The 19,509-nt window shown below is 36.2% G+C and overlaps 1 protein-coding gene across 2 annotated transcripts in view; it reads left to right on the top strand.

Moving 5' to 3' along the window:
• Window positions 1-18,938, top strand: part of TBC1D12 (TBC1 domain family member 12) — a 101,591-nt gene extending 82,653 nt beyond the window's left edge. For both annotated transcript variants that reach the window (XM_033130782.1, XM_033130781.1), the window contains exons 7-13: window positions 168-248; window positions 2,827-2,915; window positions 3,842-3,913; window positions 14,528-14,656; window positions 14,913-15,022; window positions 17,548-17,806; window positions 18,567-18,938. In XM_033130782.1, the coding sequence (XP_032986673.1) occupies window positions 168-248; window positions 2,827-2,915; window positions 3,842-3,913; window positions 14,528-14,656; window positions 14,913-15,022; window positions 17,548-17,806; window positions 18,567-18,635 (809 nt within the window). In that variant the 3' untranslated portion in view covers window positions 18,636-18,938. The remainder of the gene's footprint in view (window positions 1-167; window positions 249-2,826; window positions 2,916-3,841; window positions 3,914-14,527; window positions 14,657-14,912; window positions 15,023-17,547; window positions 17,807-18,566) is intronic.
• The last annotated feature ends 571 nt before the right edge of the window (window positions 18,939-19,509 follow it).

The following is a 19,509-nucleotide window of genomic DNA, read 5'->3' as shown; positions in this document are numbered from 1 at the left end:
CATGAAGTCCCACAGGTAGTAAGTGGCAGAGCTGGAATTTTTCATGCCTGCTACATAAGGGACCTATAATAGGATTTTTTTTTTTTATTTTTAAGAGTAAAAATAAAAATATGTGAATATATTTCTTTCCTATTATTTATGGCTTTTTATTGTTGTTTTTCTCCCAGAACTTTATGAAATCTTCCTGTCAAGAGCAAAAGAACGGTGGAAAAGCTTCAGTGAAACAAGTTCAGAGAACGATACAGAAGGTGTGATTATTTTTTTTAATACAAATTTCTAGATGAAAATCCAGTCACTGAAAACAATAGTGTGACATAAGTGTCAGGAACTATAGTAATTGCTTTACATACATTATCTCCTTTAATGTTAATAACCTTTTAGGTAGGTGGTATTACCCTGAATGATACAAGTGGAAACTGAAGCTGAAAGTAGTTAACTTGTAACAGTGAAACTATGATGTAATAAACCCCGGTCCTAGGGCTCCAGAGCCCAGGATTTAATCACAACAGTAAGATTAATGGGTGGAGTATTTTTTGGCCAACTCTTTCTTAACGTAAGCATGGATGATGTTCATACCTCACTTGTGACTTCCTGTCTCCTCTCTCACTGACTGGCACTCACTCCCTAGTATGTTATTTATAATTGTTATCATGCCTTAATCTTTGTTCATTTAATTCATTTATAGACACCCATCTTTCCCTCCACTCTCATCATGTTTTTTCCTAATCATTTTGGAGAAAACAGGAACAGTTTTGTTTTTTTCTATTTTCAGCGTTTATTTAAATTAGGTAAATTTTTTCAATCATCTCTTGCCCTTGAATAATGAAATGGAAAGCTATTTGTCTGCCAGTCACTTTTCTTTGTACATTTGTTCTACTTCATAGAAAACAAACTCTTCCCTTGCTTGTAAGTTAAACTCTAAAAATGAACATGGCTTGGGATGGAGAAATGGTGCACATCTCATAGTGGTTTTCTATGAGTATGTAAACAACTCTTAAATTCCTTGATACTCTTTTTTTCTGTTTTAGTAAAGTGAACAGTAGGTTGGGGAAAATTGACTAAACTGGTTTAAAGAGACGACTTAATTTCGATACAGGCTCATGTAAGCATCATCCTGAGACCTTTTACCTACGTCAGGTATTTGTGGGAAACCGAAGGTGTAAGGAAGATGAAGATGCAACTGTTTCGTCATTCCTTTTAAACTCATTTTTATGAAGTATTGAAAGTATAAGAATTAAAATTACAAGGATTTGCTTCTGAGATATTTTGTCATGATTGTTATAAATTATACTTTAGTAGAAATTAATTGAATATAAATGAAGAATTGTTCCAATCAGTAGCAATGTTCAATTTAAATTACTGATTTCTTATTTCCTGAGTGTTTATAATTTGCAGTTGTCATTTAACTTTTTTGGTTATTATCTTTCCAAATATTACGTCTACCCCATCTCTCCTCTTTTTCTGGTGCTCCAGTTACATGTATGTTAACTCATTTAACAGTGTCACACAAGTCTTTTATACTTAAAAAAAATTTTTTTCTGTGCCTCAGTTTAGATGATTTTTACAGACCTGTAATCCAGTTCACTAATCTTCTTTTTTTCTATATGCAGTCTATTTAGTCTGTCCAATGAGTCTTTAATTTCAGATATTATACTTTGTAATTCTAGAATGTCCACCTCGTTATTTTTGTAGATTCTGTTTCTTTGTGGAAATTCTTCATCTTGCCATTTCATACATTCCCTCCCATCTTTTCCTCTATTTAATACATAACAATTAATGTTCTTGTTTGTTAATTTCAGCACTGTATTATCTGCAGGTCTCCTTCTATTGGCTGTTTTTCCCCTTGATTAGAAGTTATATTTTCATGCTTCTTTGCGTTATCTTAAAATTTTTAATTGTGTGTCAGTCATATTGAAAAAGAATGTATAAGCTGAATCTGATGTTTCCCCTGCAAAGGAAGCATGTTCTTTTGTTAAGCAGTTGGGTCATCGCCTCAGTTCAGTCAGTAACCGAGTTAGGTTGGAGCACTGTTGCAGCTTTAGATAGACTTAGTTCATCTCGAGTTTCAAATTTCTTGATGGGAAGAACTGTCCTATTTTGATTACAGGCTCCTTCCTCTATGAGACTCTCTCCCAAGGACCATGTGATTTTGGGTGATTTCAATTTGTCTTTTCAACCTGGTTTTTTGTAGTACAGTAGCACTCAGTAAAAGTCCCATGGGGAAAATCAGGTACACCTCCAGGCTTTATCTATCACATCAGTCTTATCTGGCTATGAAAAGGTCTTTTGGTTTCTCTTTTCCCCAAGCAGAGTACCTTTGTCTATGACATGCTCAATCCTGAGTCCAGGCCCAGACTTGGCAGGTGCCCCAGGAAGAAAAATGGCCACTGGTATCACTCAGCTAGGAAGGGCTCTTCCTTCCTGAGATTTAAATCTCAACCTCTCTGTGTACACAGCTCTCTTGTACCTTTTTAAAGAAACATGTAATATTTGAAATGTGTTTGTTTTTTCCTAGTTATTATGGGAGCGATAGTTTACCTACTTTCAAAAAAAAAAATCCCTACGTTCTACCCTCTATCTTCTATAAAAATTGGAAGTGGAAATCCTTCACTATACAGCTTTCTGATAAATATAGATATTGTCTTCATCTAAGATGCTCTAATAGAGTTCAAGCAAAAGCTATGCGGCATTTCTTTAAACTTCTTGATTGTTCAGCTTTTAACTTTCCTTAAGTAACGTATATGCTATATGATTATTCTGTGTTTACAAGATGGAACTGGGTGTAGCCAAGTAATCACTTTCATTTTATCTACCTGGCAAATACAGGTATATCTGTTGCTGATCGGGAGGCCAGTCTGGAATTAATTAAGTTGGATATATCCCGTACATTTCCATCTCTCTACATCTTTCAGAAGGTGGGAGTTTCTAACTAGTTTTTAACTACTTTTTTTTAATCCAAGGGAACAGATTATCTAAATTCATAGCTACTGTTTTTTAAAAAAGCAAAACTATAGAAATTGGTGAACTTGATATAAAAAGTGTGAAACTAGTAGAAAAAGTAATTATTATTTTATTCTACTGACTGAATGCATTGCAGTTAGCATAGCACATAGTACCTTTTATGTAGTAGGTGCTAGATGAATTTTCATTAAGGTGAATTTCTTTGTTTTACTTTTTATTCTGTAAGATATTTGAATTTTAACATTTTTGCCTAGTAAATTGTTAAAATACAAAGAAATTTGTCCCAAAACTTAAACTTTTTTCAGAATTACTATTGAAATAGGAAAAGGTGTTTTTTTGTGCAGAGGCTGTTATGAAGTTGCTTATACTTTATGAGAAATGATTACATTTTTACAGGTACTTTATATTTGACTCAAATCTTTACACATTGAATTCCTCTCTTTAGATTGATGAGATAAAAATTGTTATTATTAAGATTAAAATTATTAATCTTAATTTAGTGTAGCTTGATGGTATTTTTTTTTGCTGAAATTGTATTATATAAAATTAAACAATCCGTTTTCATCGTAATCGTATTGTCCCAAAATCTAGAAGTCTTTGAAATTGTACATACACTGTAGCTTATATCCCTCGAGTGAGTTTGTCTGACTTTTTTTATTGTTCAGGATTCAGGGTTTTGTTATTCAGGATTCAGGGTTTTTTTAATTAATTGTTTAGAAAACATTTTAGTAGAGTGCATTTAGAATATTTCTGACAATGATTAAATATACTAACTAAAACTAGTCACTTAGGAAATGCTAGAGTTTATTAACATGTTGTTTGAGAATTAACTTAGAGTCAATTATTTGTGTAGTTTGACATTTTGTTTTTCTCTCCTAAGGGTGGCCCATATCATGATGTCTTACACAGTATCTTAGGGGCATATACATGTTACAGACCTGATGTTGGTTATGTAAGTATTTGTTTCAATCTGTTTTTTGAATATAAACATTTAATTTTCGATCTAAGTATATTATTTTGTGTTAGCTCCCAAATGTGTGGACCTCTGTGTCTTTTTTTCTTGGACCTATCAACTTACCTAGCCAGAGCGTCATCTTTCCATCTCCTACCAGAGGCTTATGAGACTGGCTGCCAGCTTTCCGGGAGAGCAACTTGGGATTTCTAAACTTTTATTGCCACTGCTGTAGGTGTGGTGCCTCATTCCCTTCTCCCTAACCTTCCTTTTCTGACTGTACCTCCAGAGATAAACTTCTTATATACTGCCAGGTTGAGGGAAGGATAGGCACCTGTCTCTTGGATAGGTCAGGGGATTTGCACCTTTTACAGATTTTCAGCTGATCCTAATTTTAGCCCTACCTTCAATTTCAGAGGTATCTGATGACTTCAGTTCCTGAGCCTTCCAGATTTTGTGGCTAAATTGGCTTGTTGCTCATTGGCTGTTTCCTCTGCAGATACTTTAATTTTAACATTCTCCATTTAGTTAAATTAAAATTTCTAAAATGTTATTATCTACTATTTATGTATTTTTAATTTTCTTTGTCCTCCTAGGTTAATATTTTTTTCTTTACTGTCAGTTTAGTTGGATTTGGGAGGCAACAAAGGAAAATATGAGTGTTCAATTTGCCATGTTTAACCATAAGTCATAAAACCATCTTCTCACCTATGTCTTAAAATAGAAGAATTTTTGAGACTGCACCATAAGGTGGCTACCTCGTACAACTTACTCTATTTTGTTGCATGTTTAATTGTATATTTGTTCGTTTATTCATCAGCTCATCAAATTTTGATTGCTATATGCCAGGCATTGTTCTAGGTACTTGAGATACCTCACTGAATAAAAGACACTTATGGTTTAGGAGGAGGAGACAGACAATAAACAACAAACAAATAAATAAATCATGTTATATTAAAAGGTGATAAGTGCTATGGAAAACGCATAGCAGAGGAATAGGGGAAAGTGCCAGATTTGGGGATGGGGCAGGTTGTAGTATTAGAGAATATTGTCAGATAGTCTTTATGGAGAAAGTGAAATTTGAATGAAGCGTCTAAACTCTCTTGCTTATGTATTCTGTAATAGAATTGTAAGAATGTTTTGTAACCTTCACATTTCAAGTTGACATTACAATTTTCTCATCATGAGTTTATTTGTAAAGGGTTAATTTTTACCATTTATGAAATATTGACATTTTAAAATAAAACTCCATCTCTTTTAAAAAATGTAACCAGTGGAATTTAAACACTAATGATTTGATATATCATTATCCATTTACAGAAAAATATGAACAAGCTCTTCATTAATATTTTACAGAATACACATTTATTAACTCTTTGAATTTATGTGAAATGACCACCATATAACCAGTTAGTTTTAACTGGTAATGTTAAGCCTCATTGGCAAGCCAGTCAGCCAAATCAGACTTATTTTATAAGATGAGATAAGAATAATATAAACTATATTGGAATACATATTTCATGATGTAATTTGACAAAATTGTTTGTAGCTGCTTTAATGAATAACACATGAATAACAAAACTATAAATAAATGCACAAGTTTTATCTGTGGAATTTATTTAGTACATCTTGAAAAAATGGGGCAATAGTTCACATTCCAGTTATAATTAAAAGGACCAAGGTCACCAATCTATATTGCTATTTTCTTTATTTGTTCTCCTGGGACTTTCCCTCAAGGGCTATGCATTCTTTGAGAAAAGGTGTGATATGGAAGAGGTAAGGTCACTAAATAAAAATTGTTATTACTCATCTCTATTCAAATATATAATGGAATTCATATTTTTATTCATTTATATGACAGGGAAGCCAGAGACTTTCCCTAAAGAATATTTGGAATTACGCTTTTGTTTCACATTTCATGCCTCAGAAAAGTTCACCATGGTATATTTTGTAATGGGTGAAGACTGTGGCTTTTCTCATCTATTGCACTGTGAATACAGTGACATTCTCAGGCGGATCATGTTTAGAAAAGAAAACATGTAAATTGAGGGTCTGTAAATGGATTCCCTTGAAATAATCAATGACAATGTATGGTGTACTCTTTGGAAAATCTTTATGTACCTCCAGGTTACACTTATCTCAGTTTAAGACCTCTGTTGTTTAGCTTGTTGAATTGTATTAGTTTTTCACCATGAGGAAATGGTTGTAGATTACTTCTGAGTAGAGTAAAACACTTTAGTATTGAGTGTCTGTTTAGGTTCTCTGATACAAGCTTTCTCCTTTGAAGCAAGGAGGTAGGTGGCTATTATTTTGCCTAGATTATATCTACTGGCACATACAGTGAACTAGACCTGAACTATGGTGGGGCTCTAAGGTGGGTGCCTCATAAAAGTGGAAGTGAGAAGACAGACAAAATTTCCCAGTATCTTGGGGAGTCAAGAACTATAGACCAGGGCTCAGGCATTACCATAAGAAATTTGTAAGCTTTATAACTTTTCCACATTTTTTTTTTCAGTATAGCTCTTATTTCTCTGTAGCAATTATCAGTAAAATCGCTAAAATAAGATCTGTGTGTGTCTGCAAGGATAATAAAGAATAGGGAATCTGAGTAAATGACCTCCTCCCAAGTCCTAGCCAGGCATAGGGGAAGGGAGGAAGAAAAAGTGACAGAAAGTATGTGGCTTACACAGCTGCTTCAACAGGTAAAATTTTATTTCTTAAGCTGGGTGGTCTGTGTGAGTGTGATCAGTCAATACGGTGAATGTTTAAATAAAAAAAATTAATTACAGTAAAAGACACATTGTCATTAATTCCCCTTAAAATACTCCCGCTCGCTTCAATCACACTTATCCCATTGTTCTTGCCACTTTCTGAAGCAGTTCTGGAAGTCCTTTCATGAGTGTCTTTAGTTGCGCTGTCGCTCTCGTGGCTGACTCAATGTCATGAATGAATCATTTTGACTTTGGGGAAGAGCCAGAAGTCACATGGTGTATCAATAAGTATTATCGATTGCTGTGCTCAGGCTTATTTTCAAGATCCAATACGTAAGACACACCACGACAAGCCAGGATGAAGGGGTTAAAGAGTTTTATTTAAAAATGAAAGTAAGACAAGACAGAGATTAGGGGGATATATCATCATACCACTAACAAGCAAGGAGGCAATTCATCATACCACCAGGGCCCAGTCAATTAGCCTTGTAGAAACAGCACCGGCCCTTCATCAGCACGGACAAAACATCATGCGCAGAAACAGCACTGGCCCTTCATCATCATGGGCGAAATCCCAGTCAAGTAAAATCATCAGCACAGGCGGGATATCTTGCAGCAGCCGAAGCGCCCAGGGAACACCACTTACTGCTATGCCTGCCTTGGCTTTCTGGGGTTTTGAGGACTTCACTAACAACAGCGGCAAGGAGCCAATAAGCATACGTGTTAACAACACAAGGAACTGGTCTTGGATCTGGCTAGGAGCTGGGGCCAGTCCTTGGTACGAGATTAGATATATCAGAGCTCGGCCCACCTGCGCCAAGGCGAAGGCCAGGCTCCACATCCTGTAAATATTTTCTTGGTCCTTGGGAGGGTAGCCAATCCTTCCAAGGCCAAGCACGTACCCCAGCCACTTTGAGAGTTTACATCCCCAAATGTTCCTAGGCAGACCTTCATATATTCTATTCCTTACACATGGTGCCAGATCCGGTGAATAAGGTGGATAAGGATACACCATAATGTATTTATTTGACAAAGGTTACTGTATACCAGAAATGATGTGTGACACGGAGCGTTGTCATGATGGAGGATGATTTACGGCAACACTTTAAAACACACCTTCTCTTGGCCATTGCTCACACCCAATTGACTGCACCGAACAAGTTCAGACTTGTCACACACTGTTACTAAGGTTCGAGTCCATGCTTCCGCTATTGAAGATCTCCACCTTTCCTTTGGATGGCTCTCATTGTATGTTTTGGTCACAGTAGAAAAGCTCTGTGTCACACATCGCTTTTGGTATGGCATTTTCTGTCAAATAAAAACATTACAGTGTGTCCTCATCCATCTTATTCACTGTCTCTGGCACCATGCGACTTCTGGCTCTTCCCCAAAGTCAAAATGACCATGAAAGGTAAATGTTTTGAATCGATTCAGGACATCTAGACAGCCACGACAGCGCAACTAAACACACTCATGAAAAAGGACTTCCAGAACTGCTTCAGAAAGTGGTAAGAACGATGGATAAATGTGTTTGAAGCGAGGGGGAGTATTTTGAGGGGGATTAATGACAATGTGTCTTTTACTGTAATAACTTTTTTTTTATTTAAACATTCACCGTATTTTATGATCACACCTCGTATATAGGGTTGTGTTTTTTTTCCTTTGTGTATTTTTGTTTGTTTCTCAAGATTTTATTTTGAAGATCTTCAAATTAACAGAAAAGTTACAGTAGTTCCACTCCATACCCTCTTGTGGGATCCAGGTAGAGTTACATGTGGCATTTAGTTGTCATATGTCCTTAGCCTCCTTTAATTTAGTGTTTTCTATGGTCATGACAGTGATACTTTTGAAGAGTCATGCCTGATGTTTCCACAATGATCCTTTTTAATAAATTTTAGTAGTAGTTTTTGATCATTTCCTCATGATTAGATTTAGGTTATACTTTTTTTTCTAGAAATACTACATAAGTGATGTGCCAGTGAATCACACTACAAGTTGATAAATACTGTAGAATATTCATAGAAAGTGTAGAGATAACTTCATTTTTCTTGTTTTCTTTTTATGTATACAAAAGAGTTATATATAGTAAACCTAAATGAGCTTTAATAGCTCTATGAATATGCATAAAGTAAAAATTCTAAGCATTGTAATTTTTTAATTGGCAGCAATTCTTTTTTTAATTATATATAAAATAATATTTGCAATAAACATCATCTTAGATTCAATTAAATATATTTTTAAATTTATTTTTCAAAGATTTTTAAATTAAAATATAGCTAATATACAATATTATATTTGTTTCAGGTGTACAAAATAGTTATTCAACATTTATATACCTAAAGAAGTGATCGCCATGATAAGTCTAGCAACCATCGGATTCTATACCGCACTATCACAATATTATTGACTGTATTCCTATGCTGTATATTACATCCCCAAGATTTATTTGTGTTATACCTGGAAATTTGAACCTATTATTCCCCTTCACCTTCCCCCCAACCTGGTTTTAATTTTTCAATTACAGTTGCCATTGAGTATTATATTAATTTACAGCATAATGGTTAGACACTTATGTAATTTAAGAAGTGATCCCCCTGACAAGTCTAGTTGTATCCACCTGGGACTATGCATAGTTATTACCATATTATTGACTATATTCCCCATGCTTTACTTTACATCCCTATGATTATTTTGTAAGTACCATTGTGTACTTCTTAATCCTTTCAACTTTTTCACATTGCCCCCAACCCCCTCCCATCTATTCTCAATAAATCTAGTTAGTACCCGTCTGACACCATACATAGTTATTACAATATTATCAACAGTATTTCTTATGCTGTATCCTACATCCCCATGACTACTTTGTAACAACCAACTTGTACTTCTTAATTCCTTACTCTTTTTCACCTACCCCCCAAGCCCTCTCCCATCTGGCAACTATCAAAATATTCTCTGTATGTATGAGTTTGTTTGTTTATTTTGTTATTTAGATTCCACATATAAGTGAAATCACATTGCATCTGTCTTTGTCTGACATACTCCACTCAGCACAGTACCCTCCAGGTCCATTCATGCCACCGCAAATGGCAAGAACCATTCCCTTCCATGGCTGAGCAATATTCCATTGTATATACGTACCGCCACCTCTTTATCAGTTCATTCATCTATGGACACCCAGGCTGCCTCCACATTCTGGCCATTGTAAACAGTGCTGCCATGAACATATGGACACACATGTCCCCTTGAAATAGCATTTTGGGTTTCTTCAGATAAATGCCTAGTCGTGAGATTACTGGGTCTTTGTTTCTTGTTATAGCCTTTGTTTTAAAGTCTATTTTGTCTGGTGTAAGTATTGCTACTCCAGTTTTTCGTGTGTTTTTTTTTTTTTTTTCATTTCCATTTTCATGAAATACGTTTTTCCATTCCTTTACTTTCAGTCTGTGTGTGTATCTTTTGATCTGAAGTCTCTTATAGGCAGCATACGAAAGGGTCTTGTTTTCTTATCCATTCAGCCACCCATCTTTTGATTGGGGCATTTAATCTGTTTTCATTTAAAGTAATTGTTGATAGATATGTAGTTATTGCCATTTTATTATTCATATATTTTATCTTTTACTTTCTTAAATAAGTCCCCTTGATGTTTCTTGTAATACTACTGGTTTGGTGGTGATGAGCTCCTTTAGATTTTTCTTGTCTGGGAAGTGTTCATCTCTCCTTCAATTTTAAATGATAGTTTTGCTGGGTAGAGTAATCTTGGTTGTAGGTCCTTGCTTTTCATCACTTTGAATATTTTATGCCAGTCCCTCTTGCTTGCAAAGTTTCTGTTGAGAAATCAGTTGACAGTCGTATGGGAGCTCCCTTGTAGGTAACTAACTGCTTTATTCTTGCTGCTTTTAAGATTCTCTCTTTGTCTTTAATTTTTGGCGTTTTAATTATGATGTGTCTTGGTGTGGGCCTCTTTGGGTTCATCTTGTTTGGGACTTTGTGCGCTTCCTGGGCTTTTAGTTCCTTTGCCATGTCAGTGAAGTTTTCCGTCATTATTTCTTCAAATAGGTTTTAAGTTTCTTCTTCTCTGTCTTCTCCTTCTGGTACCCCTATGATCTGAATGTCGGTATGCTTGATGTTGTCCCAGAGACCCCTTAAACTGTCCTTGTTTTCTTGGATTTTTTTTTCTTTTTACTGTTCTGAATGGGTGTTTTCTGCTACCTTATCTCCTAAATCGCTGATTTGGACCTCTGCTCCATCTAATCTACTGTTGATTTCCTCTAATATGTTTTTCATTTCAGTTATTGTATTCTTTATTTTTTTTTTAATTAAAGTTTATTGGGGTGACAATCGTTAGTAAAATTACATAGATTTCAGGTGTACAATTCTGTAATACATCATCTATATATCACATTGTGTGTTCACCGAGAGTTAGTTCTCCTTCCATCACCATGTATTTGATCCTCTTTTCCCTTATCTACCAACCCCCTCCTCCATCGTATACTTCATTTTAACTGGTTCTTTTTTATGTTTTCTCCCTCCATCTCTATGTTTCTTATCTCTTTGTTGAAGTTCTCCCTGAAATCTTTGAGGATCATTATAACCTGTGTTTTGAACTCTGTCTGGTAAATTGCTTGTCTCCATTCTGTTTAGTTCTTATTCTGGAGTTGTGTTCTGTTCTTTCATTTGGGACATGTTTCTTTGTCTCCTCCTTTTGGCTGCCTCCCTGTGTTTGTTTCTATGTATTAGGTAGAGCTGCTGTGTCTCCTGGTCTTAGTAGAGTGGACTTATATAGTAGGTATCCAGTGGCATAGTCTCCCTGGTCAGCTGAGCCAGGTGCTCCAGGTGTGCCCCTCATGTGCCCTGTTGTAGTTGAGCCTTGGTTCCTGTTTGCACATCACTAAAAGGGCTTGACCCTCAGGCTGATTGGTTGTGAGGACTGGCCATGACTACACTGAAGGAGCAGTTGTGCAGGGGCTGACTCTACAGAGCAGGGTTCACTTTAGCAGGGCCCTGGTACCTGCCCACTCTTCCCTTTGGGTGTTTCATCCTTGGAGATGGCTGAGTGGTGCTCTGGCTTGGTTCAAAGCTGGCTACCCAGTGTGGCAGCCCCAGGGCCTCCTGGGAAGTGCCCCACTGCTGGCCAAGTTCAGCCTCAACCTGTGCCCTGCCCAGGGCTACCTGGTATGAGCCACAAAGCAATCTGCAGGTGGCTGCCACTTGTGCAGGGCTTGAAGGTGCATCAAGAGGCCAAGCCATGAACCGATGCCGCCTGCCAGTAGTGTTATGCTTGGGGCTGCTTAGCAAGAGGTATGGGACACCTGGTGGCCAGATGCTGCTTGTTTAGGTTTTGTGAACCTTTGAGAAATTTTAGTAAAGTCTGCAGGCATGAGCCACGACAGACTGTTCATATGGAAAAGTCACTGAAAGCAGCTTGGGTGGGCTTGCGATTTGGGTGGTACAGGGTGTCAGGGAATCACCTATGGCTAGGCAGAGGATGGCTGTTAGCCAGGTTGATAGAGACTCAGATATGGTGACCAAGTGTGTCTGAACTTCAAGAATGGGGAGGGCTAAGCAAAAGAATTATGGTTTCTGCCAGCACTTTGTCTGAAAGCTGCCTCTGCAGTCCTCGCCCAGAAATCAGACAACTCAGTTCCTCCTTTTATATTCTTTTGACCTGGTGCCCCAGCGCTGGAGCTCAGAGTGAGTGAATCCATCAATGAATAAGTCTGTGTATAAGCCCTTTAAGAGGAACTCCAGCCACGCTCGTCTCACCCTCGAGCTATAATCTGCTGGTTTTCACAGTCAGAAGTGATGGGGACGTCTCTCCTCAGCACTGGAACCCTGGGGTGAGGAGCCTGGTGTGGGACTGGGACCCCTTAGTCTCCGGGGGGGAATCTCCACAACCGAGATACTCCTAATTTTTAAAGGTTACGTGTGTGGGGTCCAGCCCAGTCCACATCTCCTCATTCCTGTCAGTCTCAAGGTGACTTCTTTTGTATGTTCTTAGTTGTAGAACCTTGATTCAGCTAGAGTTCAAGTTATTCTCAACGATGGTTGTTCTATAGTTTAGTTGTAACTGCTGTGGTCATGAGAGGAGGCAAGCACAGAGTTTACCTGCTCTGCCATCTTGACCAGAATTCCCTCAATTAAATACATTTTAATCCCTTCTATTTGCTTCGCTACCCTTCTATTACAGATGTTTAACAATTTGCTCCTTTTCATACATTGAGCACAAATTCTGGTATTAAGAATACAATTGTAAACAGACAGACACAGCCTTCTCTGTGTATTAGTAGTTTCCTATTGTCATAGCAAATGACGCCAGAAATTTAATGGTGTTAAGCAACACAAATTCGACAGCTTGGGAGGTTAGCGTTCAAAATAGATTTTACTAGGCTCTAGTCAAAGTATTGGTACAGCTGTGTTCCTACTCCAGAAGAGAACAGGATTCTAGAAGAGAATCTATTTCCTTGCCCTTTTTAGTTTCCAGAGGCTGCCTACATTCCTTGGTGCTTCCAAGCCAATAATGCAGCATCCTCAAAACTCTGTTTATTCTCCTGCCTCCCTCTTTCACCTATAGGGGCCCTCGTGATGATTACATTGGGCCCACCAACCTAATCCAGGATAATCTTCCCATTGCAGGATTTTTAATTTACTCATGTTTGCAGAGTCCCTTTTGCCTGTTGGTAACATTTTCACAGGTTCCAGGATTAGGATGTGGATATCTTCATGGGCAAATTATTCTGCCTACCTACCACAGGCTCTATTCTCATAGAATTTATATTCTAGAAAACCAAGTAGGCAATTACTGTAGAGTTGCTAAGAGTACTCAGAAAAAGCCAGAGAAGTAGGAAGAGAACAAAGAAATATTGGGTCACAGAAGCTAAGGGAATTTTGCTAAGTGGGTAGGAAAGTGCCCATTGGGTTTTATGATAAATATCATTGGTCACTCTGGTAACAGAAGTTTCAAGATAGTATAGTAATGGAATGGGATTTCAGATTGAAGTGCACTCAGAAATTTAAAGGTCCTGAGAAAGTAGAAAGAAACAGAGGTATCATTGCAAATATTCTTAGTGATGTGTCTGTGTTAAGTCTATTATGCAAATTTCTACCAGAAGAAGTATGTTTGATCCATTTTTCTAAATGAAAGAATGAATATTTTTTACAGTATCTATTCCATACTACCTATCTTCTCAGAAATGTACAGTAACTCCCCATAGCTCACAAGCAAGCCTCTGTCGGTAGCTGAGTCTTTTACTCAAGGCCTTTCACAATTTGTAAATTCATCCCACCTTTTGTAATTTCTCCCATTATTCCCATTTTAAATCCTGTGCTCCAACTGGGCTGGGTCTGTATGTCTTTACTCATACATCTTTCCCATCTTGGAATGGTTTTTTTCTTATTTCTTCCTCCTGCTTTCCCAGGAATCCAGCCTTACTGTCTCAACCTTCACAACCTCATCTTTCTTGGAATTTCAACAGCACTTCTCATACATATCTTTTATTCTTAATTCCTCACTTTCTGCCTCAGACAGATATTTTATAACAATGAAGACAATCACCTGATTTTCATTAAACTTTGTGATTCTGTACTTTGAAAGACTTCAGACAGAGAAAATGAAAACTAAGTAGTACACGGAGACAGGCTTTTGTAGCACGTAAAAGCTGGTACTTTTTTTCTTTTTTCCAAAAGTTTTCCTAATACTTTTTAAACTATACCACATGATTAAGAAATTTAAAATTAAGGAGATTTCATAATTATTAATGAGTTCTTTATATTTACTGTTGTTAGGGAAAAGATCTTGGTTTATTTTACCTTGTAATGTCACTTCATAATTTTTCAGGAATACAATAAAATAAACTGTGTAGAATTATTATAGGCACATTTTGATTAAGTTTTTTTTTCCCCTTTGAAGGTCCAAGGGATGTCCTTCATAGCAGCAGTTCTCATTCTCAATCTGGAGGAGTCAGATGCCTTCATTGCCTTTGCAAATCTCCTCAATAAGCCATGCCAACTGGCCTTCTTCCGTGTGGATCACAGCATGGTATGGACTTTGGAAATGAAGCATGTTTTCCTTTGACTGTCAGTTTCAGTAGGTGAATGCCCTTTTAGAGTGAAAACAATAGAAGACTAAAATAATCTGATCTAAAATTAGCTTTTCATTGAATTATGGTTTTATTAATGTTTGATGAAAAGATTCAGAGAGAGGTGCTAAGATTTTATTAATTTATGATTAAGGATTTAATTTCTCTATTTTTAGAGCATGCTCTTTAATATTTTATTGATATTTCTATCTTTAGATGTTGAAATATTTTGCAACATTTGAAGTATTTTTTGAAGAAAATCTCTCCAAACTATTTCTTCATTTCAAATCTTACAGTCTTACACCAGACATATACTTGATAGACTGGTAAGTCTAACATACATAAAATATAATAATTAAAAGGAAACAAAGTATAACTTTTTGTGTGTTTTAGGAACTAGAGTAAATCTCCTGCATGGGATCATACATATAAAAAACACCATTCTCTTACAAATAGAGAAACACTCATATTTTTGTGGAGAGGCATTTGATTAAGACATCGACTGTGGAGTTGAAATCAGAATCCCTCAGTTTATGTTTTAATTTCTTACCTATAAAATGGGAATGATAATATCTAATCTTGAGTTGTAGTGAGGGTGTTTTACATGGAATATCTCATTCAATGCCTACTACATACTAAGCTTTCATAAAGAGTTAGTTGATTTCCTTTATTTTACTTAACACACCAGGGTTTATGATAGTTATAATAGTGTTGTTTTTTTAATCGAGAGCTTTGTTTTTTTCAAGGCTTTATCCAGCTTTCTGACAGAGAAATGATGGCCTTATTTAGGTGCTAATGCTCTTCTGTTTTAACCTGGAGGGTTTTCCTCAGACTCTGGTGAGCAGTAGCCAGTTGATTATAGAATGTGGGGGTATTTTGCCAAAGAGATGGAACAGTTGTGGTTTTTTTTGCCTCGTTCTTCCGTCTCCCCACCCTCTGGTTCAAGCCATTGTTTCTCAGTCTGGTTGTGTAGGACACAGCTCCCCGGCCCATGCTGGTATTATGAGCCTTGCGCTCCCTCCTGGCTGAGGCAGTCGGTCGCCAGTCCTGGGTCGGCAGCTCACAGCAGCTCACCGCAGCTCTCACCGGCTGCCGGCCGCTCACGCCGTTCATGGCAGCACACGGTAGCCCACAGCCGCTCACGCCGACATCACTGCAGCCCAGCTCCAGGGAAATCCATTGTTAACAATCTTAACTGTCTGTAGAGGACGCAGTTCACTGGTCCATGTGGGAATCAAACCGGCGACCGAGGCATTAGGAGCATGGGCTGGCCCGGAACAGTTGATCTTAAGATAGATTATTAAAAGTATATATGAAACGTTAAACCTTAAATCCTAATCATTTAAAATCATTGGGTTTCATATAAATAATATTAAGCTTTAATATAGAAAAATAAATAATGGTATTGGTTAAATATGATGTCTTCCCATTTGGTTGGGGCTTCTTTTATTTAGGCTTTTTTTAAAAAATGAAGTTATTTTTCAGGGTATTCTCTTCCATTCCCCCTAGGAACATTGGAGTTCCTCTGGGAAGGACCCACGGTAATAGGGAGAAGAAGGGTTTTATATCATGGGACCCAAAAGACTAAGATCAAATACTAAATCTGTAAAGAAGGGGGATAAAATAACTCAATTGTCAGTCTTGAGGAATGTGAACCCGAGGCAAATCAGGATCACAATTAATACAGGGAGCCGAATGAAACCAATAATGAGGAAGTGATGTGTACCAGAAACTGCCAAGGCACTGCTGGGACCCTTTCTCATTTTGAATAGTGAGTTAGTATTCCATGTGTCACTATAGGAGTATTCTTTTTGTTACATAATTAAATGTGTGTTTATAATTTAAGAAGTAGACATGGATTTTTTCCCACTGCTTCTGTTGAACTTAATATATACAAATCCCAAAATCAATTGTGCAAGAAAACAGGAATAAATAAGTGGCGGTGCTAAAGGGTCTTCATTTTTTGTGTGTGGGGGAGAGCTTTTGGTTCCCTTTCTGAAGTTTCATCAGGCCTAATCTCAAGTAAACAAATTCTGTTTAAAAAATGTGTAGTTTCTTTTTAAGGCAACTTTAAGAGAAGTTCTCTAGCACCTATTCTCCCTGCTTCCCCAACCAGAATGCCACCCTGAAGCACCACTGGATAATGAATTATATGATCAGACATTGTCAGAAAGGATGGGAAAAAACCATTTTGGTGATTCTGTTGGAGTGTATACATGCTCCAAAAGAAGTAGTAAGTAAAGTTTGGTTAAGGAAAAAAAACAAAACAAAACAGTGTGTATTTCTGGAAGAAGAAAAAAGAGAAGTGAGGCTTTACAATTTTGTATTTAGGTTACTAAAAGATGACACTTGGGTTTCTCATACATAATAATAATAACTTTTATTGAGCATTTCTTATGTACCAGGCACTGTTCTAAACACTTGAAATTTATTAACTCCTTTAATTTTCAATACAATCCTGAGACGTAGATAGTATTATTATCTTTTGTTTACTAATGAGGAAATTGAGGGACGACAAGGATAAATATCTTGCTCAAGATCACACAACTAATAAGTTGGAAATCTAACTTATTGAATCTAAGATTCAAAGTTAGGCATTCCAGTTTCAGAGCCATGCCCTTAAGCACTAGGCTTTCTGCCACTATAGTTTGTATTAGGCCATATATCTACATAAGGTAGTAAATTCACATAAATACATTAATTTCCTACTATTCAAGCTCTTTGAGGGAAAGAGCCATACATTATTTGCGTTTTTATCCCTAATTAAGTATTATTCACATAGAGATACTTAATGAGTGAATGAATCAATAAATGAAAAATTTCAATGACTGTTTTTTCCCTCTGATTTTAGGATCTTCACCTTATATAGCAAATCACTACCACTTGATCTGGCCTGTCGAGTCTGGGATGTATTTTGCAGAGATGGGGAGGAATTTTTATTTAGGACTGGATTAGGGATCCTCCGATTGTATGAAGATATTCTCCTACAGATGGATTTTATTCATATAGCACAGTTTCTAACTAAATTGCCAGAAGATATCACATCAGAAAAGCTGTTCAGCTGTATTGCAGCCATTCAGATGCAGAATAGCACCAAAAAATGGACTCAGGTAGAGTGACATTTTCCTACTTCAAATAGATGTGTTAAAGCAATCAGTTGACTTTTTATTAAAAAAAGTTACGTATATCTCAAATGTTAGTGCTTAAATTAAAAAATGTATATCTTTTAAATAATTTTTAACTGTGAAAAGGCAAGAGTTTAACACAGATTGCTCCTCTTTTATCTATCCAAACCTGTGGATTTATTTTTATGTAAATTCAGTAATATCTTAAGAGGTTAGTGAAGTACAACGTGCAGTAGTCATTTATTTGCCAAAGCAAATATATAATTACTTTGTTATTTCAAATAAGACAATATTTGTATTGAACACCTGCTGTGTACTAAGGATTTGCAATAGAAAGAATATAATGTATGATCCTGGCTTTGTAGATGCTTGTTAGGGAAGCAAACATTGGCAGTCTAACTTAAGTGACATAAAAAAATAGCATTATCATTTGCTCCATGAATGATAGGTAGTAGGCATTATAAGCTCAGTTTTATTGCTTATGAAAATGAAGTGTAAGAATATTGGTCCAGAAAATGTTCTGTTACCAAATAGTAATGTCAGAATATTTGACAAGTGATGAAAACTGGAATCTAATTATATACTATAAAATTGAGTTGAAACAAATGAGGATTTGAGAATGGCAGTCTTCTGGGACAGTTAAGTATACTAAAGCTTTTTCATGTTAATAAACTATAGTTATTTAAATCTCTTTAATCTGCATGGTAGTTTTTTGAGGATTAATCTTTACTCTATATAATTCCAGGTTTTTGCATCTGTGATGAAGGATATTAAAGAAGGAGACAAGAATATTAGTCCTGCTCTGAAAAGCTAATCTTCAAAATTAACAGACTAATTGGAATATAAAGTTGTTTTTCGATAAAAGTTTTTCATTTCTTATGTAAAAAGCATGGAAGAAAATGTTGGAGAAATCTAAAAGAATCAAGACATAGAAAACTGCAGATTTTGAATCCCATGGCTGAAGTAAATGAAATAAGTAACCTATTGACAGTATTAGTCAAAAAGTATTTTGTAGGGATAGCCATTTTACAAATGAAGAAGTTTAAATGCTAGTTTATACTCCATAATTTGGAGTGAACAGTAATGCAATAAATTTTTTTTAACAGCATTGGAGATACTTCAAATTTTTACATCTTTTCTTTTCTAACAATTATCATAAAGGCACTTTGGAAGTCAGAGCAGGATTGTTAAATACTACTTTAACTTCCAAAATACTATTTGAAATAAACACCTTAATACAAATATTGTCAATCTCCAGTTCTGATCTTTTGAAGATACTATTAACAAAGAGTCAGCAACTTTAGTTGTAAATTATTTAAGTTACTGAAGTTGTTGATCTTAATTCACAGGTTGGGGCAAATTTGGATTATCTGGGAGCTGGAAATATTGGTGGGAAATTGTTTCACATTTGTTTAGGTGTTTTCCCACAGTATCATGTCTATTTCTTTTTGAAGGCAAATTGTTTCTTTTCCTTAACGAATTCCTATCACTCAAAGAATTTTAGCCTTTTTGTTTCTAGTCTAAGAAGTTGTTCATCTAATAATTTAAGATAGCTAACTGGTAGAAGGAAAGTTCTTTGCACTTTAGTGGACTGAAGATTTGGGACTAAGTCCATAAATATAAATGAGGTTTTTCACTGGTAAGAGTAAAAAGTATGAATTCTGAAAGTTCTTAAATAGCATGCTACG

This window comes from Rhinolophus ferrumequinum, chromosome 16 (genome assembly GCF_004115265.2).
Source record: "Rhinolophus ferrumequinum isolate MPI-CBG mRhiFer1 chromosome 16, mRhiFer1_v1.p, whole genome shotgun sequence".
Classification (NCBI taxonomy): Eukaryota; Metazoa; Chordata; class Mammalia; order Chiroptera; family Rhinolophidae; genus Rhinolophus; species Rhinolophus ferrumequinum.
This window is presented reverse-complemented; position numbering and strand designations above follow the sequence as displayed.